At 44.0% G+C, this 24,259-nt stretch overlaps 1 protein-coding gene, 1 non-coding gene and 1 pseudogene across 2 annotated transcripts; 2 read left to right on the top strand and 1 right to left on the bottom strand.

Annotated features, from left to right (window-relative positions):
• Positions 1 to 98: 98 nt before the first annotated feature.
• Positions 99 to 17,218, bottom strand: GARIN1B (golgi associated RAB2 interactor 1B). The gene is made up of 7 exons (XM_045388428.1): positions 16,889 to 17,218; positions 15,587 to 15,771; positions 13,478 to 13,730; positions 8,919 to 9,040; positions 5,278 to 5,321; positions 1,762 to 1,929; positions 99 to 750 (listed from the first exon to the last, which is right to left on the bottom strand). Exons 1-7 carry the CDS (start codon positions 17,132 to 17,134, stop codon positions 737 to 739), a joined length of 1,032 nt encoding a protein of 343 aa, XP_045244363.1. The 5' UTR covers positions 17,135 to 17,218; the 3' UTR covers positions 99 to 736.
• A 5,252-nt stretch (positions 17,219 to 22,470) lies between these two features.
• On the top strand, positions 22,471 to 22,530 carry LOC123572627 (U7 small nuclear RNA). The gene has a single exon (XR_010585991.1). It is a non-coding gene; the product is annotated as a U7 small nuclear RNA (small nuclear RNA).
• Positions 22,531 to 22,977: 447 nt separating this feature from the next.
• On the top strand, positions 22,978 to 23,021 carry LOC123572626 (U7 small nuclear RNA; annotated as a pseudogene).
• Positions 23,022 to 24,259: the final 1,238 nt, after the last annotated feature.

Raw genomic sequence — 24,259 nt, 5'->3', positions numbered from 1 at the left:
TCTTACTACCTCCCGTAAGAACCTTTCTGCACCTCAAACCCAAACCTCTATTCAGAACAATAGGGCTAGCAAGTCCAAGTTAGGGAACAGACCAACGATGAAGGAATAAAGCTTTAATCAGAAGAGAGGAACTAGCAAGAAAAACAGACAGAAAGGGAGATGGAAGGTGTCTGGCAGTTCATATTTGTCCAGAATGGTCTGAGCAGGGAAGAAAACATATTTCTTTTTTTGTTTGTTTGTTTATGGCTTTACTTTCAAGTTTTAAATTAGATAAATAGAAGCTTGGTGAGCATCTCTCAGGGGTGTGTCCCTTCTCTTGTCCTCCTTATCTCGTCTGCCAAGTCTCTTCTGTTTCTTGTTACTGCTTCTCTTTGTGTCTGTCATCTGCTTTGACTTTCTCCCGCCACCTTTCTCGTCACCTCCATTTTGCTTTCTTCCACTTCTCTGGTCCTACTTCGCTTTCACTCCTTTCCTCCATCTCTTGGACCCGGCCATTCTGAGAGCACATCTTGCTAGGCCAGCTCTGGCAGTGGCATGGAGGTAGCGTATGCCGAGGTGCAGTGGTGAGGACGTGGTTATGTACAGCTGGAAAGGCTCTGCTGTCACTGTGAGGTAACTATTTTTCCTTAGTTGCAGTTTTCTCCTCCTCTCCATCCTGATAATCCCTCAGAAGCTGAATGCTGCAAAGTGGTATTGATGAGGCTTGCATAGATTCTCCCCATTGTGGAAGGATGGCTCAAATAGAATTTCCTGTGAGCGTAGGAGAGAAAAGTGTTTGATAGGATATAAATTACCTAAAAAGCTCTTTTGTGAGCACATAGATACTTATGCTAATTTTAAAAAATGGTCAACTATCTATAATAGTATCTTGTAAGAGTTGGTGGTGGCTGGGCCCAGTGGCTCACACCTGTAATCCTAGCACTTTGGGAGGCCAAGGCGAGCAGATCACCTGAGGTCGGGAATTCAAGACAAGGCTGGCCAACATGGTGAAACTCTGTCTCTACTAAAAGTACAAAAATTAGCTGGGTGTGGTGGTGCATGCCTTTAATTCCAGCTACTCAGGAGACTGAGGCAGGAGGATCACTTGAACCTGGGAGGCAGAGGTTGCAGTGAGCTGAGATCATGCCTTTGCACTCCAGCCTGGGTGACAGAGTGAGACTCTGTCTCAGAAAAAAAAAGTTGGTGGTTTATTAATGATATTTTACTTTAGAAAACAGAAATCACCCCTCCCTTTTAAGGAAATCTATCTCTGGTCAGACAGAGGCACGTAGGAAGTACTTCACAAATGTTTATTAAATGAATGTGTGGATAGACAAATGGGCCTTGAGCATGGAGAGAGAAGGACTGGGACGTTAGGGAGGTCTGACCCCATCCCAGACCCCTTAGCCTACTTCCTTTTCACTCTCTGCACCCCAACCCAAGCAGTAAGAAGGCTCTTCAAGAGCTCCAGGAAAGGAAAAGAGAGGAAAGACCACATGGGGACTCTGCAGAGGAGACCCCTTACGCCTCCCACACAGCAAGAGAAAGCAGCTGTAGCATCAACAGCATCTGGGGGAACTCTGGGGGCCCTGGAGGTGCCACACATCAGGGTTTTGCTCAGCCCAGTTGGGAAAAGAGGGCTGAGGTCTCTGTGGCTAGCATCCCTCGACCATACCACACAGCTTTCTGGAATCACTCTCAGGACCCCAGGACCTGACCCAGCCCTGAGACTGAATACCAGGGCTGCCCCACAATGGCAGGGGATTCCTCCCATTGCTGTACCTATTGGTGGGGCCAGCTGTGGCCCAGTGGAGGCTGCCAGAGTGCTGAGGAGTGACAGGGGCTGCAGGCCGGAGGGGTTCTCTCTTTCCCACTCTCCATACGTGAATGAAGCTCTCCAACGTAGGTCACGGGTGCAAGGGATGCTGTCTTCACGGGAAGAATCTCTCCCTAGATCAAGTAAAGAAATGCATTTGTTTTTTTTTGTTTTTTTTTTTTTTTTTTTGAGACGGAGTCTCACGCTGTTGCCCAGGCTGGAGTGCAGTGGCGCGATCTCGGCTCACTGCAAGCTCCGCCTCCCGGGTTCCCGCCATTCTCCTGCCTCAGCCTCCTGAGTAGCTGGGACTACAGGCGCCCGCCACCGCGCCCGGCTAATTTTTTGTATTTTTAGTAGAGACGGGATTTCACTGTGGTCTCGATCTCCTGACCTTGTGATCCGCCCGCCTCGGCCTCCCAAAGTGCTGGGATTACAGGCTTGAGCCACCGCGCCCGGCCAGAAATGCATTTGTTTGTATGCTGGTTCACAGAGCACTCACAGGTAACAGTCGACATTTGGGGGGTGCTTATGATGTGCCAGGCACCATTCCAAACAATTACATGCCTTCATGGTCCTTTAATCCTCACCTCTGTAAGGACAGAGAGGATGAGTAATTTACCAATGGTCACACAAGGAGAGGCAGAGTCAGAATTCCAAGCTGGGCAGCCTGGCTCCAGAGTCCACGTTCTTACCACTATATCACACGAACAAGAAGCACCAGTAAAAGGAGAGACCTAATATGATTCAGATGGGTTAACTGAGTGAATTTACCCCAGGAGATTCATCTAGCTGAACTAGCAATGGCCTCGAACCTCAGCAGACCTTAAGCCAGAGCCTTTTCTTGATCCACTTGGGCCCGGCTTTTCAAAGGATGGCCCGCAGCCCAGCACCTTGGGCATTACCTGGAAGCATGTTAGAATCGCAGTCTCAAGCCCGCTAGACCCAAGAAATTCAAATCTGCCTTTTAACAAGATCTATGGGGGACTGTTTGGACATTAAACTTTGAGAAGCACTGCCATAATAGGCCACACCACCTGCTGGTGGGGAGTGCAAAGAGTCAGCCACACAGGTGCTGTTGGGCCTCTGGTTTTTCCAATTGTAAGTCTCTCTTATTTATCCAAAAGTTCCAAGAGGCTGGGGTATAACAGTCTTTAAACTGAGAGAGTATGCTACCTCGCCCAATGAGAAAAGATGGCCTGGAGGCCACATGGGATGGTTAATTTCAATTCAATTTCAGCCTAGGAACATCTTGGGCATGGTAGGCCCCATGATGCCAGATACCCTGTGACCCTAAAATTCTGTTTTCTCAAGTCCCAGAAATGTTTGAAATAATCCTCACGTCTGTTTTTTTTCAAGCCTAATGCCATGGGGTATGTTTTGAGTGTGTATGTTTATACATATGTGTGTTTGAATGTATGTTTAAATGCAGAGAAATTAATCACCATCATGTCATTAGTCGCATAACATGAGAAAACATTCTTAGACTTGGACAAAATGTGAGGCAGCCACAGCTGTGCTCACCATTTAGAACAGGGGCTGTGAGCTGGCAGCCTCCAGGCTGAATGTGGTCTGCAGATATATTTTGTTTGCCCACTAAGTATTAGCCAATACTATGCTTTAATATTTTATAGGAAGGTAGTATGCCACGTATGTCCAGATCTTTTGGCTTCTCTTGAAAAACTAGAATATTTGGCCTGGATTCCAGCATGGCAACAATTAATGGAAGTCTTAATTGAAGCTTTCACTTTCTCATTGCCACTATCCCCACCGCTCCCTGCTGTCTTCTCAGTTTTGACACCAAGTGTCAGCTGCCAGCAGTTGTTTTACTTATAATAGAATTTAGAGAAAAGTTAACCTTTTCTTACATCCATGTCACCCAGCCCTTTATCCACTTTTTTTTTTAAGTCTGAGTCTCACTCTGTCACCAGGCTGGAGTGCAGTGGCGCGATCTTGGCTTACCTCAACCTCCACTTCCCCAGGTTCAAGCGATTCTCCCGCCTCAGCCCCCCGAGTAGCTGGGACTACAGGTACACACCACCATACCCAGCTAATTTTTGTATTTTTAGTAGAGATGGGGTTTCACCATGTTGGCTAGGCTGGTCTCGAACTCCTGACGTCATGATCTGCCCGCCTTGGCCTCCCAAAGTGCTGGGATTACAGGCATGAGCCACTGTACCTGGCCCCTTTTACCCATTTATATCACCTGCAGACCTATACATTTGTAATCCCTGATTTAGATGAAAGTTAGCAGAGTTCCCCTGGGACCTACGGTCTTCTCTAAATTTATAAATATGTTATGATATTCTGGTTGCCCACTGAACCAACGTGAAGGAATAATTTATTAGTGGCATGGTATATGGGTATTTATTGCCTCCCATTGTGTTCTCAGCCCTCTGCTTCATGCTGTGGACAACTGAGAAGCATGAAAACAATTTAGTATTCACTAAAGAAATATCTCTCAAACCTATAAAACAACTAGGGAATAACGAAAGAGATGTTATGACCAAGGAAGGATTAGCCTGGCAGGAAGGTGTTGTGTGAAGGGTAGGATTTAGTAGGATAGGCAGGATTTAGAGTGAAGCATTGGGGAAAGGAAGTGGATGGGGGATGAAGGAGGCATGGGATAGCTAAGGTTTGCTGGAGCAAAAGATTTGGGCTGGAGAAGATGATTAGGCAGAGGGCTGCTATTAGAGGAACAGTGAGTGAGCAGGTGAGATGGGTGAGATGGGGGAAGATTGTGCAGGGCCATGCATGGCAAACTGAGTGGATTTGGGGTGAATAGAAGCTGGAAATAGGGAACTGGCTGCTTTTTCCAGAATGTGTCATGCTGCCTCATGCAGACTCTGTTTCTTCTTCCTGGAATGCCCTGCCTTATCTGTTTCAGCCAGCTCACTTGCACTCATTGTCTATGACTCAGTTCAGAAACCATGCCTTCCAGGCCAACTTCCTGGCAGGAATGAGGGACCCCCGTCTTTGTGCTCCTTTGGCACCCTAGGCATAAGCTTTGAATGTTGCCTGGAAGGAGACGTTTTGTAATTCGGGGATTTCCCCATCTGACACTACCAAATTATAAACTTCTTGAGGGACCATGGGGTCTTTCTACATGGTGACCCTAAAGCCCATCACAGTAATTGGGACTTACACAGTATTCAGTGCATGGTTTTGAATGAATAAATGGATAAATGAACTTGTGGAAGAGTGCTGCAGGCTTGAGATGAGAAGGGCTGGGCTAGTGTAGGGTCTGTGGGTGTAGAAATGAAGTAAAGAATAGAAGACAAATTGCAAAGAAAGAAGTTGGTTAGGACTTGGTGCCAACTTGATTGTGGTGGCCAGAGAGCCTAAAGGAATTCAAACTAAGGCATGGAAAGACAATGTCAATACTGACAGCACCAGGACAACCAGGATGGGGGCTGGAGGGGATCTTATTCTTATATCCAGAGTAGAAAGCTCTTTGAGGTATGGTACCCTGTGCCCTCCCTTACCTGAGCTGTTCTTGTTGATCTCCACCTTTTTGCTGCTCCTGAAACTCGAGCCATTTCAGGATCAAGGAAATGAAAGTTGAAAGTAAAGGAAAAGAACATTAAATTTGTATTTCAGATCTTGTTCAAAAGTTCCTGATGCAAAGCTTTAGAGACAGATATAAATATGAAAAAGGCCAGCTGTGGCTATATTGGATGGGTGTGACGCATATTAAAGTTCCAGAAAAAAAAAATCAGGAAGGGGGAGGTGGAATGGGGTGGGAGGTGGGGAGCAGAGCCCATGCTGCTGATTTTGCTGAGGAGGAGGGGGTGACGCCATCTGTTCAGTTCTGCATCTCAGCCATTTATTTTATTTGCTGTTAAGTTGCATGTTGTTGCCAGTATGCAAAAACTGGTAATAATTGCAACCAGACTAGAACCAGCCCAAATGAGAGAAAAATCATCACTCAGGGACTCCATTCTGGGAAACTGAAGAGAAGGCGCTAAATGTCTGTACAAAGCAATTATCAAGATAGCAGTGAAGCAAAAACGAATCCCTTCCTCCCCTCGTTTCTTACATCCTTCTGATCTGCCCAGACTAGGTTGCCATAGCTCCCTAACTCGTTTTTCCACATCTCTCCTTCCCTTCAAATTAACTGTCAGGCAACAGCTAGCATGACCTTTTCAAAATGTAAATTGGATCACGTCACTTCCCTGTTTAAAATGCTGCTAAGGCTTCCATGACACTGGAATTCTAAATTTCTTCGCATGGCTTCCCAGGCCCTGCCTGGCTCAGTCCCTGCCCTCTTCTACTTATTCTTTTCCACCACTACCTGCTCTTCCACACTGGCCTTCCACCAAGCTTCTTTCTTTGCGGAAGCCTCAGCCTTGCACCTGCCCATTCCCTTAATCTGCCTGGCCCTTCTTCACCCTTTCTTTAGCTGTCTATTGCCTATTTTCTACTTCAGATCTTAGCCTCCTCTCAACTTCTAGAAATATTAAAAGCTGTCTGTGCCAGAGAGTGCCAGTAGGCCCCCAGTGACCCTTTTTGCCTTCTCCCTGGGGGGCACAGTACCTAATTTTGTGTTGTGTACGTGGCTATGCAAAATGAGGAATGCATTTCCCAGCCTCCCTTGCAGCTGAGTGAGGTCATGTGACTGAGTGTGACCAATGAGGTATAAACAGAAGCTGTTCTTTAAATAGTAATTTAAAAATCAGTGATTTGGCCAGGCACAGTGGCTCAATCCCATAATACCAGCACTTTGGGAGGTGAGTGGACACATGAGGCCAGGAGTTCAAGACCAGCCTGGCCAACATGAAGAAACCCCATCTCTAATAAAAATACAAAAATTAGCCAGGCATGATAGTGAGTGCCTATAACCCCAGCTACACTGGAGGTTAAGGCATAAGAATCACTTGAACCCAAGAGGCAGAGGTTGCAGTGAGCTGAGATTGTGCCATTGCACTCCAGCCTGGGAGACAGAGTGAGACTGTCTCAAAAAAGAAGGAAGGAAGGAAGGAAGGAAGGAAGGAAGGAAGGAAGGAAGGAAGGAAGGAAGGAAGGAAGGAAAAAGGAAGGAGAGAAAGAAAGGAAGGAAGGAAGGAAGGAAGGAAGGAAGGAAGGAAGGAAGGAAGGAAGGAAGAAAGAGTCAGCGATTTGATATTTTGAGACAGCCAAAAAGTAGTTTCAAACTACCTTGCTCTATTAGAGTCCAGTGCCCTCTAGCTCAGCAATATAACATCTCATCGAGCAGTTCCTTCATTACAGAGCTCTGTATGATATATGGAGTGACAATCTCTAGGATATATTCTTTATACTGGGAAACAGATCAGTCTTTCTCTTGTGTTAATAGTTTTCTACCTCCAGCCAAGTTAGAATTAATAATACAAGTTAATACTTATTGAGAGCTTTCTTACAATTTGCCTCTAAATATGCTGAGGAGCATTCTAAGTGCTTGATACATATGAGCTCATTTGATCCTGACATCTGGATGAGGTTGGCACTATTTTCATTTCCATATTACAGATCTGAAAACTGAGCCCCCAAGTTTCGATATGCTCAAGGGTGCAGTCAGAGCAGTGACTTGGGCCCACGTCTATGTGAGCTCTTTGCTGCTATAAGTGCTTGCCTCCTCTGAGCTGTACTGGTTTTCAGTTTATTACCAGTGCTCAGAAAGAAAGGGAATTTGTTCTGCCTCTGAACTGCTGGTCCAACTGGTTCCTGTTGTGACAAAATTCTCCTCTCTAATACCTCATTTTTCTCTCCTGGTAACATTTACTAATTTATTTCTGTCCTCCCCTTTCTATTAAACCATAAGTAACAGGCACTAGGACCCTGGATCCCACTTTATCTGGGACTGAATATTCTGTGGTACCCTCTGGTCTAAGTACGCTCAACTCATGTTTCTTTTAAACCAACCGGTTTTATACCAAGACTTAATGCTAAGTCATCCGTACATACAGCAGCATTGCCTCAGCCATGAAGAAGACAGATCTGTAGCATGGAGCTTTCCAGAACAGACTCTATATTAAGAAAACGACCACAGAAGCGCCATAAAGTCCAACCAGAGACCTTGGGTGAGTAGGTAAGTAAATCCAATAAGTTGACAATGTTTTGAACTATGGTTTTGGTTATTTCCCTGTAGGACTAGAAACTGGATTAGAAATAAGGTTTTACGTGACTAGGCATGGTGGCTCACACCTGTAGTCCCGACACTTTGGGAGGCCGGGGCAGGTGGATCACTTGAGGTCAGGAATTCGAGATCAGCCTGGCCAGCACGGTGAAACCCTGTCTCTACTAAAAATACAATAATTAGCCAGGTGTGGTGATATGCGTCTGTAATCCCAGCTACTTGGGAGGCTGAGGCAGGAGAATCGCATCAACCCAGGAGGCAGAGGTTGCAGTGAGCTGAGACTGTGCCACTGCACTCCAGCCTGGGTGACAGAGTGAGACTCTTGTCTCAAATATACAAACAAAAAACAACAAAAAAAGAAATTAGGTTTTACTTTTTCACCTGTATACCTAACTTATCCTCATTGTTGGAGAGTTTCGTTTCCTTTTTTATAGTAGTCCTCCTCTGGAGTCAAGCCCACCATGCTTGCTGTGTGGAGAAGGAGAACAAGGCAAGGAGAGCTGGAGGAAGGTTGTCCTGAATCAAGGATAAAGACTGAACAGTGACTGGGCACGGTGGCTCATGCCTGTAATCCCAGCACTTTGGGAGGCCGAGGTGGGCAGCTCACCTGAGGTCAGGAGTTTGAGACCAGCCTGGCCAACATGGTGAAACCGCGTCTCTACTAAAAATACAAAAATTAGTTGGGGGCATGGTGGCACATGCCTGTAGTCAAAGCTACTCGGGAGGCTGAGGCGGGAGAATCGTTTGAACCCTGGGTGACGGAGTGAGAGTCTGTCTCAAAAAGGAAAAAAAAAAAAGACTGGATAGTGAGTGACAGTATATCAAGGCCAGGCTGGTCTTGAATTCCTGACCTCAAGCGATTCACCTGCCTCGACCTCCCAAAGTGCCGGGATTACAGGCGTGAGCCACCGTGCCTGGTCACGTAAAACCCTGTGCTCATTAACCAAGATGTTTGGTTTCTGGATCTCACAGCCCAGACCATCTGGGTTGCAGGAAGGAATGTCAGAGGCTGGCCTGATTTAAGTCATGTACCTCAACTGGTTCTGCTGGTGTAAGTCGGCAAAAATCTGAGAGAGGGCTTCACTCTCCCCCTTGGCCATTAGTTGAATGAGACTCTCGCTGGGCTGGGAGGCTTGGAGTTTCTTCTGTACTAACTATATGAAGAAAAAAAGCAGAACCAGGTGGTTAAGGCCTTGGAGTCTTCACATTTTCGTAATATCATGGTTCAGACTCTAAAGTGTTAGAACTCAAAAATTTCCAAAGTGCAGCCACACCAGCTGCTCACAGAGGCAATTCTGAGGCCATATTTTTTGGTTTACACTCCTTGTACAGGTAAAAATGTCCTTTTGTGCCTTAAGGATAATATCTTCGTTACATACTTTTAACATAACTTAGCAGATACTTATTCCTATTAATATACCTTAATATAATGTATGAATAGCCTATTAATATAAGCCTTAATAAAGTTTATGCTGTTTGGTTTTATACTTAAATGTAGGGGAATCATATATTTGTTATAGAAATGTAGTGGGATTTTTCTTTTGAGACAGAGTTTCAGTCTTATGCCCAGGCTGGAGTGCAGTGGCGTGATCTCGGCTCACTGCGACCTCTGCCTCCTGGATTCAAGCGATTCTCCTGCCTCAGCCTCCCAAGTAGCTGGGACTACAGGTGTCTGCCACCACGCCTGGCTAATTTTTTTTTTTTGTTTTTTGTTTTTTTTTTTTGAGACGGAGTCTTGCTCTGTCGCCCAGGCTGGAGTGCAGTGGCCGAATCTCAGCTCACTGCAAGCTCCACCTCCCGGGTTTACGCCATTCTCCTGCCTCAGCCTCCCGAGTAGCTGGGACTATAGGCACCTGCCACCTCACCCGGCTATTTTTTTGTATTTTTTAGTAGAGACGGGGTTTCATCGTGTTAGCCAGGATGGTCTCCATCTCCTGACCTCGTGATCCTCTCGTCTCGGCCTCCCAAAGTGCTGGGATTACAGGCTTGAGCCACCGCACCTGGCCTAATTTTTGTATTTTTAGTAGAGACAGGGTTTCACCATGTTGGCCAGGCTGGTCTTGATCTCCTGACCTTGTGATCTGCCCACCTTGGCCTCCCAAAGTGCTGGGATTACAGGCGTGAGCCACCGTGCCCAGCCTAATTAGTGTTTTAAAATTTAATTTCTCTAAGATATATCCTATATATCCTATAATGTGCTGCTTCTTACATCGGGGCAAAATTAATTTCTTTACTGCTGCTTGTGATACTCAAAAGTGTTCCAGTTGTGCTGTCCATGTCCATAGCCACTCATTCATTCCATATTTATTGAATGCCAACTAGGTGCCAGGTACTAGAGATATAGCCATAAACAAGACAGATAAAACCCCCTGCCTTCACGGAGTTTCTGTTGTAGCTGAAGTCAGACTTACATTCATCATGTTCTGGGGCAAAAAGGCCCAGGTATCTTCACTGGTGAATTCTATCAAATATTTAAAGAAGAAGTAATAGCAATGCTTCATGAATTCTTTCAGAAAATAGAGGAGGGAATCCTTTTCAACTTCTTCAATGAGGCTAATATTAACTTGATACCAAAGCTAGGGTATCACAAAGATATCACAAGAAAATTTCAGACCAATATCTCTCATGAGCATAGATGCAAAATTCCTCAACATAATGTGAGCAAGCTGAATCTAGTAACATATGAAAAAGAAATATATGCACTGTGACCAGGCAGATTTTATTGCAGGAACACAAAGTTGGTTTAACATTAAAAAAATCAATTAATGTTATATACTATATTAACAAAGTAAAGGACAAACCACATAATCATCTTAATAGATGCAGAGACAGCATTTAACAAAATCTAATACCCATTCATGATGAAAGAAAACAAAAGAAAGAAAACCTTTTCAATAAACTAGGAATAAAGGGAACTTCCTCAACCAGAGTAAGGGCATCTACAAATATTCATAATAAGCATCATACTTAATAGCAAAAAACTGAATGTTTTTTTCCTAAGATCAGGAACAAGACAAGGATGTCTGCTCTTGTTTCTCCTATTAAACGTGTACTGGAGGTTGTAGCTAGTGCAATAGAGCAATAAACAAACCTAGATTGGAAATGAAGATGTGAAAGTGTCCTTATCGCAGATGGCATGAGTGTGTGTGTGTGTGTGTGTGTGTGTGGTGTGTAGGTAGAAAATCCCAAGGAATCCATAAAACTGCTATAATGTATAATGAAGTTAATATTTAAAAACCAATTGTATTTCTAATACTATCAATGAATGACCCAAAAATGAAATTAACAAAACACAAACATTTCTGTTCACAACAGCATCAACAACAATAAAATACTTAGGAAAACGTTGAATAAAATAAGTGCAGAACTTGCAGAACTTGTCTACTAAAAACTACAAAATAGGCCGAGCATGTGGCTCACACCTGTAATCCTGGCACTTTGGGAGGCTGAGGCAGGAGAATTGCTTGAGCCCAGGAGTTCAAGACCAACCTAGGCAACACAGTGAGACCTCATCTCTATTAAAAACAAAACAAAAGCTACAAAACATTGCTAAGAGAAACTAAAGTATTGAATAAATGAAAAGACATTCCGTATTCAGATATTGGAAGACTCAATATTATCAGATGGCACTTCTCCCCAAAGTGATGTATAAATTCAACATGTGCTTATCAAAATTCTAACAGGTTTTTTTGTGAAATTAACAAACTGATTCTAAAATTTATATTAAAATGCAACAGATCTAGAATAGCCAACACAGCTTGAAAAAGAACAAAATTGGAAGACTTATATCACCCATTTTCAAACTTAATATAAAGCTACATTAACCAAGACATTGTTGTATTGACACAGAATAGACAAATAAATCAACAGAATGGAACTGATAATTCAGAAATAAATCCTTATATTGATAGTAAGTTGATTTTTGACGAAGGTGCTAAGACAATTCAATGTGGGAAGGAATAGTCTTTTCAACAAATGGTGCTAGGCTAATTACATATCCACATACACAGAAAAAGTACTTAGATCATTACCTCATTCCATACATAAATATTAACTCAAAATGGATCATAGACCTAGATGTAAGAGCTGAATCTATAAAACTCCTAAAGTAAAACATAGGATAAATCTTTGTGACTTTGGAATGAACAAAGAGTTCTTAGATATGCATAGAAAACCTGATCCATAAAAGAAAAAGTTTCACTCCTGTAATCCTAGCACTTTGGGAGGCTGAGGCGGGTGGATCACTTGAGGTCAGGAGTTTGAGACCAGCCTGGCCAACATGGTGAAACCCTATCTCTACCAAAAAATACAAAAATTAGTTGAGTGTGGTAGCGCATGCCTGTAATCCCAGCTACTTGGGAGGCTGAGGTGGGAGAATCACTTGAACCCAGGAGGTGGAGGTTGCAATGAGTCGAGATTGTGCCATTTCACTCCAGCCTGGGCAACAGAGCGAGACTGTCTCAAAAAAAGAAGAAAAAAGTTGACAATTGCACTTTATCAAAATTAAAAACTTTTGCTCCTCAAAAACATCATTAAGAAAATGAAAGGCAATTCATAGACTGAGAGAAAATATTTTCATATATCTGATGAACAACTTGTATCCAGAATATAAAAAGAATTCTTACAATGCAACAAGAAGAAAAAACCCAATTGAAAAATGGTCAACGCTGGGCACAGTGCCTCATGCCTGTAATCCCAGCACTTCGGTGGGCCAAGGTGGGTGGATCACCTGAGGTCAGGAGTTCCAGACCAGCCTGGCTAACATGGCAAAACCCCGTCTCTACTAAAAATACAAAAATTGGCTGGGCACGGTGGTGCGCGCCTGTAATGCCAGCTAGTTGGGAGGCTGAGGCAGGAGAATCACTTGAGCCTGGGAGGCAGAGGTTGCAGTGAGCCAAGATCGCGCCACTGCACTTCAGCCAGGGCGACAGAGTGAGACTCCATCTCAAAAAAAAAAAAAAAGAAAAAGAAAAAGCAGAATAAAACAAAAAGAAACTACAAATACTCTGTGACTCTGCCCTGGAGTTGGCCCCATGCTACAATATGGATGAACCTGAAAAATGTTATGCTAAGTGAAAGAAGCCAGACACAAAAGACTATATGTTGTAAGACTCCATTTATATGAAATGCCAAAGATGAATGTGTAGAGACTAAAAACAGATAATGGTTGCCTAGAGCTGGGAGTAGGAACAGGGAATGACTGCAAATGGGCGAGGGGGAATTTTTTAGGGTAATGGAAATGTTCTGGAACTGGATTGTGGTGATAGTTACATGACTCTATACATCTACTGAAAGTGTTGAAACTGTGGTTTCAACATAATCCACAATAAAATCCGCAATGGTAGATTTTAGAAAACAATAAACAATTTACATAAAATTGTTTATATAAAATATATATAAAAACAAAAAACAATTATAAAATAAGAAAATCCCCCATAGTGGATTTTATGGTTCTAAATGCTATTCAATAAAGCTGTTTAGAAAAGGCCTCGAGCTGAGATCACCTTCATAGGGTGCTCACATACCAGCTGGGTTAAGCTCTACCTCACTGCTCTGGCCTTGGCTGGAGGTTGGCAATGGTGATTACTTACCTTTGAATCTCCTGAGGGGCTGCAGCAGTTCTTGGGTACCAGGCAGTGAGTGACAAGAATCCTAGGATCTTTGGTGGTGATGGACAGCCCCTTTTGCAGAATTTGAACCAGTCGGATCCAGAAGTGGAAGACAGTCTCAGGATGGTCAGGGTGGAGCTTTAGGTAATAAATCTTCTCGGTGACTGTTCTCAACTGCAGGATGCGTTGATGGTGGTCACATACCTGGAGCTCCACAAACTTCAATGGGAGAATCCTGAAGCCACCAGGGAAGACACACATTGACAACCCTATTGCATCCAATCTGACCCTGTCTTCATTAAAATGAGGAAGGTCTTCTTTAGAACTAAGGCTTTTGGAGGTAGGAAAGAGGGTGCTTTAGCACAGTGCTGTTCAAATGTTGGGGAGACCAAATACACCGGCTGAGTTTGTTTAAAATGCAGACACCTGAAGACACCACTAAAGATTCAGATTCACTAGGAATTGGGTGTGGCCCTGGAACTTGCATTGTAACTTCCACCCACCCTGCCATGATTCTTGTGTGCCCTAGACCCTATTTGAGAGAGACAGCCTAGGAGGTAAGGTGGCTGGAGTCATAAGATTTTGCAATTTGTTTCTTTCTTTTTTCTTTTTTTTTTTCAGACAGAGTTTTGCTCTTATTGCCCAGGCTGGAGTGCAATGGCATGATCTTGACTCACTGCAACCTCCGCCTCCCGGGTTCAAGTGATTCTCCTGTCTCAGCCTTCTGAGTAGCTGGGATTACAGTCATGTGCCACCAGGCCCGTCTGATTTTTTATTTTTAGTAGAGATGGAGTTTCATCATGTTGGTCAGGCTGGTCTTGAACTCCTGACCTTAGGTGATCCACCCGTCTCTGCCTCCCAAAGTGCTGGGATTACAGGCGTGAGCCACCACACCCAGCTGAAATTTCTTTCTTGAAAGCACCAAAGGAGCTTGCCCCACTGTCTGGCTTGTTCATTTATTGAGTTTAATGCCACAGTTAGTCTTCCCAAGGGAGTTAAAGTTCAAGGATCTGGCTTTGGATCTAATATTAGTCAGCTGGGACTGGGCAGTACTTGCTACAGGTACACCAAGAACATCATGAAGAGGTGTATCACCGAGGTAACATGGAGAAATGAAGGACTTTCCTGGACTTTTGGGAATTTCTAGAGATTCTTGAGATATCCTACAGATTATCTAAAGAGGCCCAAAGATTTAAAAAGACTACTTCATCCTGGGCAAGCATGATGTCACTATATGCTACCCCTCTAAGTGAGACTTAGTCCCCTTTATTTTACTGATTAAAAAAAAAAAAAAAACTGGCAGGGCATGGTGGCTCACACCTGTAATCCCAGCACTTTGGGAGGCTGAGGCAGGTGGGTCATCTGAGGTCAGGAGTTCAAGACCAGCCTGGCCAACATGGTGAAACCCTGTCTGTATTAAAAATACAAAAATTATCCCGACGTGGTGGTAGGCGCCTATAATCCCAGCTATTTGGTAGGCTGAGGCAGGAGAACCACTTGAACCTCGGAGGCAGAGGTTGCGGTGAGCCAAGGTCCCACCATTGCACTCCAGCCTGGGTGACAGTCTTTTTTGAGATTCACTTTCAAAAGAAAGAAAGAAAGAAAGAAAGAGAGAGAGAGAGGGAGGGAGGGAGGGAGGGAGGAAGGAAGGAAGGAAGGAAGGGAGGAAAAAGAAAACTGTGGAGCAGCAAATAACTTGTGATTTTAAAAATTGAGTCCAGTTAGTTGCATACCAAGAACTAAAAATAATCTCCTTTCCCCAACCAGTGCTCCATCTGCCCTACCTCACTGCCTCCTTGCCTTGGGCCCAATGCTGAGAGATTTCCTATGAATTCAGTGGCGTCCGTGCAGTGAGAAAGAAAGTGGGCAGGTAGACTGGCCCCTCACTCCTGTCCACATGACATCTCCCTTTGTCCCACTTGGCCTCTGTCCTTCCAGTGTACCACCTGTCTTAGGATACTGTTGTCTAAAAAAATCAGTGTTACTGCTGATGACATCTCTATCTTCTCCTTGAGTTTAGTAGTCAAGCAACCTCCACTTTGCATCCACCCCTCACCCCTCTTGTCCTCCATTCTCATCTGCGTTGCTCACCTCTTCAGGAAGATGTTGGGGGCTGTGGATGGTCTGTTCCATGTCTGGCTCTGCCCCTGGTGCCATTTGACACTGGCCATGAGTAGGATGTTGGGGAGGGGCAGGCAGGGCACTGAGGAGGTCACCCCCAGGGCCATAGTGTAGGAGGCTTTGTAGATGTCTCTCCAATTCCTGCCCCTTTTGACCTGCAACACAGCCCCCAGGCACAACCTGAGCATTTGGCAAAAGCCGCCATCTGTTTCAGCCCAGGGTTTCTCAACCTCGACACTATTAATGTTTTGGGTTGGATATTCTTTGTTGAGGGCAGGATACTGCCCTGCACACTAGAGAATACTTAGTAGCATCCTTGACCTCTACCTACTAGTTCTAGTAGCACTACCAGCCAAATGGGGACAACAAAAAATGTCTCCAGACATTGTCAAATGTTCCGTGGCAGTTGGGGCCAAATATCAATTCTTATTGATAACCACTGTATTAATTAAACAACTACTAGTATTTAAACAATATTTCTATCACCCTTTGTTAACAATTGCCCACAAGAATTACAGCTCAGGAGTTCCCTGCCATCTGTCATTTCTGCCAATCCTCCCTGGACTGTTTCCTGGCCTTCTCTGAAAAATTTATCCTCTTGGTCCTTCCTGAGGGGCCCTGTTATCTCCTGCACCTTCACTGAACAGGAAGGTCCTCTCTAACTCCAAAGTGATGTTTATTCTTGCTTCCATCCAACCAGAGGAGAGCCCAGGCAAGGAGACAAACATGCACCGAGTGCCTGTTAGACCAGGTGCTTTGCTTGCTGTATTAGCATTTCATCCTCAGGTCAGTTCAAACCTTTTACAATAAAGGGGCCAGATTCAGGCTGCACAGGTTACTTGCACAGTCACCTCCCAAGGAGAAGGCAGAAGACTGGAATCTGAGCCCAGCTGTCTCTGGGTCCCCAGGTGCTGTTCTTTCTCCAATCCGCATTTTTGTTCTCAAGAAGTGTCTCTTTTCACTGCCTCTTTTTTCATCTACTTCAGGTGACAGCCTGGGGGCTGAAGTAAACTGGGGGATTAGAATACCGAATTCTCCTCTCAGAGCAGAGGACCCCTGACCTTTCTCCCCGGGTGACAGCTATCTGTAGGAGAAGCCCTGTCTGAGGCTCAGCAAAGCCCAGGTCAGTGGGGATGGCCTTGTATTCCAGGTCACTAGCTTCTTGCCTCAATTCTCACTCCGCCCCAGTTCCAGGGATGGACTCTCTCAGTCATATCTTGGTAACAGGTTTAGAAGAATCAAAAAGTGCTATTCTGTGCCACCCAAGAGTACCTGGACGAAGTTGCTTTCAAACACCACGGAGTTAGGAAACAGGTTGAATTCTGGAGAATGAACCACCTGGCAGAGCAGTCCCTCCTCCACACCTAGGCCCACTCCAGGGTTCGGCTCTTGATCCACAGGAAAGAGGCCCCTGAATTCTTCCCAGGCATTCAGGGAAGGGAAGGTTGGATAGGATCTTGTGACTTTTACTGTCTTCTTTGATTTCCTCCAAGTCTTTCCATGTGGAACTGATGACATTTCTACACATGCTCAGGGGCCTGCTGCACATTTGTCCTGGGATCTCTCTCTCCCCTCCTGGCCTTGGGCAGCTGGCCAAGCCCTGGGACCGCCAGTCAGCTCACAATGATGAATGGATGACATCACGAAAAATCAGCACGGACCTGCAGGAAGGGGAAGTGCAGAGGAGCCTCCCTTTTCCTCCAGAGAGCCTGTGTGCCCTATCGGTGCCTTGATAACCCCCAGCCCTTTTCAGGACCCCAGGACATAGTCCTCCCAGAACTTGCAGAGAAAGCGGTGAGCCAGGCAGAAAGCAAGCAAGGAGGGCTGTCAGGAAGCTCCTTCCACTGCTAAGAGGAAAATGCCCTTCCTGCCTTTCAACCGTTCCTTACTCTGAATGCAACCTATCTCACACAACTTTAAAAGTTGCGTGTCCATTGAAAACCCCGTCTTCCTAAGCTTTGCATCATGTGGGTCCCCGACACCCTGGTGGATCTGCAGGTTATGGAAGCAGTTGCAGGGCAGTTGGTGCCTGCTCTGCGTTCTGCCGCACCAGGCTGCTTACTTCTGCAGGACTTATTTCCCTTAAGAGGTCAAACTGAAGAAGCAGGGGAAGGAATTAGTTTCTTATCCAGAGGCTGGCTTTGTTAGGGCACTGGCTGGGAGGAATAGAACCTCTGCTAGGTCCACAAGCTGTTCCCCCTCTCGGAGAGTGACAGCGTCCCTCAACCCTGAACCAGAGGAGGAAAGAGCCCAAATCATGGGCTGCTAGGTCAGGGGGAGAGAACCAAGCAGGCTGACCACTATGCAAGGCCATTCCCGGGAGAAACTGTTTTCTAATTTGGACCAAGTTCTAAATTTTTATTTTTATTTTTGAGATGGAGTCTTGCTCTTGTTGCTCAGGCTGGAGTGCAATGGCGTGGTCTCGGCTTACCACAACCTCTGCCTCCTGGGTTCAAGCGATTCTCCTGCCCCAGCCTCCCAAGTAGCTGGGATTATAGGCATATGCCATCACGCCCAGCTAATTTTTTCTATTTTTAGTAGAGACAGGGTTTCTCCATGTTGGTCAGGCTGGTCTCAAACTTCCGATCTCAGGTGATCCGCCCACCTTGGCCTCCCAAAGTGCTGGGATTAGCCACTGTGTCTGGCCCAAATTCTGAATTTATTACATAATGAACTAACCATCAAGGTCAAATGTGACACATACAGAAAAAGAGTTTGACAATCATTACACACAAAGGACAAGCATGGAGGCTGACTTTTGCATTTCATTATAAAGTCAGAGAGAAGCCTAAAGGGCCTGGAGGCTCTCCCCGTCCAATTTCATCAGTCCTTCCCTCTGGTCCTTCAGATCACACCCCTGCTCCAGCACCTGTTATAGCTCCTGACTCAGTAAAGCAACTTCCGACCTCACTTTTCTCATTATCTTTTGTTTACCAGGTAGGAAAAGTGATTTCATGGTCACATTCTCTAAGGATTGGATTAGAGACCACATCCTTTGGTTTGCATTTCCCTAGAAATAACCTAGAAAGGGAACACACAGCACAAAAGCGTAGTAATTAATAAAATGATATGTTGCTGTTCACAGTTAAAGCTTAACCACAACAATAAAGCTCATTGGTTTAGACATACGGTTTGAGTATACTTGGCCATTGAGACACCCAAGAGTCAGTTGGGGAGATGACTTCTCTTTTCCGTACAAGTCTGTTAAGCCCACTTCTATGGTGTTCAACCCTCAGAGGAAGAAGGCTTGGGTGCCCAGTCTAGAAAGCTGATTGTGAGCAAATGATTTTTTAGCTCTAAACAAGATGCTAAACAGTTGTGTAAATGGTGCTTTAAGGTGGCTCACACCTGTAATTCTAGTGCTTTGGAAAGCCTAGGTTCCTGGGAGGATCACTCTAGGACGGGAGTTCAAGGCTACAGTGAGCTGTGATCTTGCCACTGCACTCCAGCCTGCACAACAGAATGAGACCCTGTCTGTATTTAAACAAAAACAAAAACAAACAAACAAACACAAAGATACGCACCCCTTCCTACTTCCCCCACCAAACCTCAAAAACAAGCATATTGAATCTTTATAGAAACCATGTGACAGATACTTAGTTGTCTGTTAGTTGTCTGTCCCAACACCCATTCTGTTTCTTTCTTTCTTTCTTTCTTTTTTTTTTTTTTTTGAGACAAGGTCTCACTCTGTGGCCCAGGCTGCTGGAGTGCAGTGGCACAATCTTGACTCACTGCAATATCCACCTCCCAAGTTCAAGCAATTCTTCTGACTCAGCCTCCTGAGTAGCTGGGACTACAAACGTGCACCACTATGCCTGGCTAACTTCTGTATTTTTAGTAGAGATGGGGTTTCTGCCTCAGCCTCCTGAGTAGCTGGGACTACAAATGTGCACCACTATGCCTGGCTAACTTTTGTATTTTTAGTAGAGATGGGGTTTTGCCATCTCTGCTAAAGGCTGGTCTCAAACTCCTGGCCTTAAGTAATCCACCTGCCTTGGCCTCCCAAAACGCTGGGATTACAGGCCTCAGCCACCATGCCCGGCCCATTCTGATTTTTTAGTAATAGAATACTTGATCATTAGTTGGGCACAGGTCTCCTGTAAGAAAGATTACATTTCCTGGCTTCTCTTGCAGCTAGGTAAGGCCATGTGACTACCTTCTGGAAAAGGAGATGTAAAATTATTTACCAATAACTTTAAACAATGAAGAAAATAGGGTTAATTTACAGGAAATTAGGACTGTAGAAACTACAAACTTGTAGCTTCTGGGGAAAGTTATACAGATGTGGGTTCCAATAACTTGAGAAAACATTGCTTTTTCCTCCTTGTGTATTCAGTAATAATGATGCTGCCACAATTAGTGCTGTTTGCACATTTAGTGATGAAAACTTTGGTGACAGCCTCAACTATGCTGACTGTCCTTTGATTTGAGGCCAAAGCCACTTTGGCAGTGCAAGGTATCATTTCATAGCTTGCACAGGAATTACTAGGACATTCAATTGTCAGCTGGGGCTTGACCCAGGTTTTGTGAAGCTAAGAGTTTATACAATTTTGGAAACTCTTAAAAATAAAAAGACTGGATGGAGGAAGTCATAGGGAGTTATTGTTTAATGGGTGCAGAGTTTCAGTTACAGAAGATGAAAAAGTTCTGGAGATGGATGGCAGTGATGGTTGCAAAACAGTGAGAATGTACTTCATACCACTGAACTGCATACCTAAAATGGTTAAAATGGTACATTTTATGTTGTATATATTTCACCACAGTGAAAAGATGCTAGAACTTAACAAATAAAATTAAAACACCCACGAAAGTATGATACAAAATTGCTAGAGGTCCTCCTAGGGCCTCATAAGGCCCATATGAATTAGAGGCCCCGAAGCTTTAAGTTTTATTATCTTTGTGGTAAGTCTGTCCCATTTAAATCTATGTCACTATTTAAAACACTTTATTATTACATAAGCAGTGCAAAGCTTTGTAGAATATTGGAAAATACAGCAAGGTTTCTGTTGTTGTTGTTTTGAGATGGAGTCTTGCTCCGTCATCCAGGCTGGAGTGCAATGGAGCGATCTTGGCTCATTGCAACCTCCGCCTCCCAGGTTCAAGTGATTCTCCTGCCTCAACCTCCAGAGTAGCTGGGCTTGCAGGCACCCACCAACATGCCTGGCTAATTTTTGTATTTTTAGTAGAGACGGGGTTTCACCATGTTGGTCAGGCTGGTCTTGAACTCCTGACCTCAAGAAATCCATGCACGTTGTCCTTCCAAAGTGCTGGGATTACAGGCGTGAGCCACCATGGCCAGCAATACAGCAAGTTTTTAATAAAACTCAGCATAGTCCTGCCTCCTGGAGAACATCACTATAACTGTGTGTGTGTGTGTGTGTGTGTGTGTGTGTATAAAACCAAAATGAGATCATACTTTAAATATTGTTTTATAACTTTTTAATAACCTGGTTCATTTAGTTGACACTCTCTTTAACAACCTGATTCATTTAGTTGACACTCTCTGCCTTTGTTTTTCCCTATATTTTCATCTTACCTAATTTTCAGGCCACATTATACTTTTTCCAATTAACCAAAATTATTACTACAGTTGGCTTATCCAAATCAGTACCCAATCCAGGACCAAGCATGTTCCCTTAGCTTATTTAATTTAGTATATTCCCCTTTTAAGGACACTTATTAGTGAGAGCAGTTGGGTGAGTTGTCCCACACCATGTCCTACCTTCTAGGTTTGTCTGGTTGCTTCCATGGGGTGATGTTTAGTTTGATTCTCTAGCTACTTATTTCCTGTGAAATAGAAGCTCTATCTAAAGGGTTAGTGGATTCAAGGTAAACACTTTTTAAAAAAATTAAAATAGTCACTATTTCTTAGTAAAGCTCTATCACAGGATCTCTGTAAGATGCTACCCTCCTCTCCCAAAGCATGCCAGGAGGAAAGTACACATGACAACTGCATATCAAAAGAATAATGATCCCAGGAAGTAGAAGAAAATATTTGACAAGACTCTTCTCTGTACTCTCAAGGAAATTAAATATAATATGGACCCTCTGAACAAAAATGTAGAGATACCAAAATAAGATGAAATTAAGACCAAAAGAGGTAAGTGAAGAAACAAGAAAAACCAGGCCGGGTGCTGTGGCTCATGCCTGTAATCCCGGCACTTTGGGAGGCCGAGGTGGGTGGATCACCTGAGGTTGGGAGTTCAAGACCAGCCTGACCAACATGGAGAAACCCCGTCTCTACTAAAAATACAAAATTAGCTGGGAGTGGTGGCACATAGGTGTAATCCCAGCTACTCGGGAGGCTGAGGCAGGAGAATCACTTGAACCCAGGAGGCGGAGGTTGCGGTGAGCCAAGATCACGCCATTGCGCTCCAGCCTGGGCAACAAGACCAAAACTCCATCTCAAAAAATATAAATAAATAAATAAAACTAAAAAAAAAAAAGAAAAGAAAAGAAAAAAAGAAACAAGAAAAACTCACTAAAGATCTGGAAGTCATATTAGAAGCCATAAGAAGTAGAGCTGGCATGACAGAAAACTGAGTCAGCGACATGGATGACAGGTTTGAGAATATGACACAGTAAAGCTGGGGAGAGAGATGAACTGACTAGGGAGAAATGAGAGACATAGAAAATAGTTATGTTGATCCAACATGCAGATTGAGTCCTAGGGAATAAATGAAATTCAAAAAAGTAAGAAAAAACATAAAAAGAAACAGTCATTTCTGAAATAAACAAACAAAAGTCCTGATTTAGCAAAAGAACTGAATTTACTATATTGCAGGTAAAGTGAGCAAAGAAGCCACTGGCTCTTATGAAGTTCCTAAATCTTAGGGATAAAGAATGCATTAACTAAGTGTTACCGCTCTTTTAGAATTTGTCTAGCAGGGCTGGTTATGGTGGCTTACACCTGTAATCTGAGCACCTTGGGAGACTGAGGCGGGCAGATCACTTGAGACCAGTTTGAGAGCAGCCTGGCCGGCCAACATGACAAAACCCTATCTCTACAAACAATACAAAAATTAGCCAGGTGTGGTGGCAGGCACCTGCAGTCCCAGCTACTCAGGAGATTGAGGCAGGAGAATTGCTTGAACCCGGGAAATGGAGGCGGGAGGATCATGAGGTTAGAAGTTCGAGACCAGCCTGGCCAACATGGTGAAACCCCGTCTCTACTAAATATACTGAAAATTAGCTGGGCGTGGTGGCGCACGCCTGTAATCCCAGCTACTCGGGAGGCTGAGGCAAGAGAATCACTTGAACGTGGGAGGTGGAGGTTGCAGTGAGCCGAGATCACGCCATTGCACTCCAGCTTGGGTGACAGGGCAAGACTCTGTCTCAAAAAAAAAAAAAAAAAAAAAAAGAGAATTTCTCTAGCAGGTTTTCTGGTTTCCACCGGAAAACCCCATATTAAAAACAAACAAACAAAAAAATTATGCTTCAAACATCCAGAAAGAAGACGCAGACAGTCTACCCAGGGGATAAAAGGAGACTGGCCTCAGACCTCTTTCCAGCAATTTTAGATGGCATAGGACAATGAAACAATGGAGAAAGAATGTTGAGAAGAAAAGTATGTGACCCCATGATTCTATAAATGGCTTAAAATTCATTCAAATATAGCAAAAATAATCTCAAAACAGTAAGCACACCAAAATAAATCCATAAGCTGGTTCTTTGAAAAAAATTAGTTGGACTACTAAACATTTTACTTTGTAAAAACATGGACATAAAACATGAACTAAGAAAACATTAGGGGAGATATACCTAATGTAAATGATGAGTTAATGGGTACAGCACACCAACATGGCTCATGTATACATATGTAACAAACCTGCACGTTGTGCACATGTACCCTAGAACTTAAAGTATAATTAAAAAAAAAAAGAAAACATAAGTACGTGCAAATGAAGGGGAGGTACAGGCTTCTGGGTGAAGGTAGTGGCATGAAGCTATACTACTTAAGATGTAGTCCAGGTAATCAAATACCCCAAACTATTGTGACTTAAAATAGAATTTTGATTTTCTCTTACATAATAGTTCAAAGGTCAGCAATCCAGAGTGGATACAGTATCTCTGCCCTTCTCAACATGTGGCTTTCAGCTCTGGGTCCTAAGGTGGCTGCTCCAGCTCCTGCCATTATGTCTGCATCCTGGCCAGTGAGAAGTGGGAAAAGAAAGGGGAGTTTACACTCATTCCTTTTAAGGCTATGACCTGAAAATGGCATAATCACTTTTGCTCACATCCCATTGGTCGGAATTCAGACACAGGGCCACACCCAGATACAAGGGAAGCTGGGAAATGTAGCTTTTCACTGGGTGGCCGTGAGCCCACCTAGAACTGGAGAATTATTTATTATTTAAGGATGCGGGATATTGATGGACAATTAGCAACCCATGCGAAGAAGCTATGTCACAGAATGACTACCCTGGCCATAGACATTAAGTATATAGTTTATTTAAAAAACAAAAGATTAACTATTGATAACCTAACAAAGAAAGAGATTAAGTCGGGTGGCCAAAGAGTAGAAAAGATGTAAAATCTGGAGCTAGCCTGATAGTAGAGTAAGAATGCTAGTTAATAAAATTGTCCGTGTTCTCACAAATTACTCCCTCCTCCTCCCCAAATTGGAGAAGAGCGGTCTGAGGG

Source organism: Macaca fascicularis, chromosome 3 (assembly GCF_037993035.2).
Source record: "Macaca fascicularis isolate 582-1 chromosome 3, T2T-MFA8v1.1".
NCBI lineage: Eukaryota > Metazoa > Chordata > Mammalia > Primates > Cercopithecidae > Macaca > Macaca fascicularis.
Note: the sequence above shows the minus strand (reverse complement) of the source record. Positions and strands in the feature narration are given on the sequence as shown.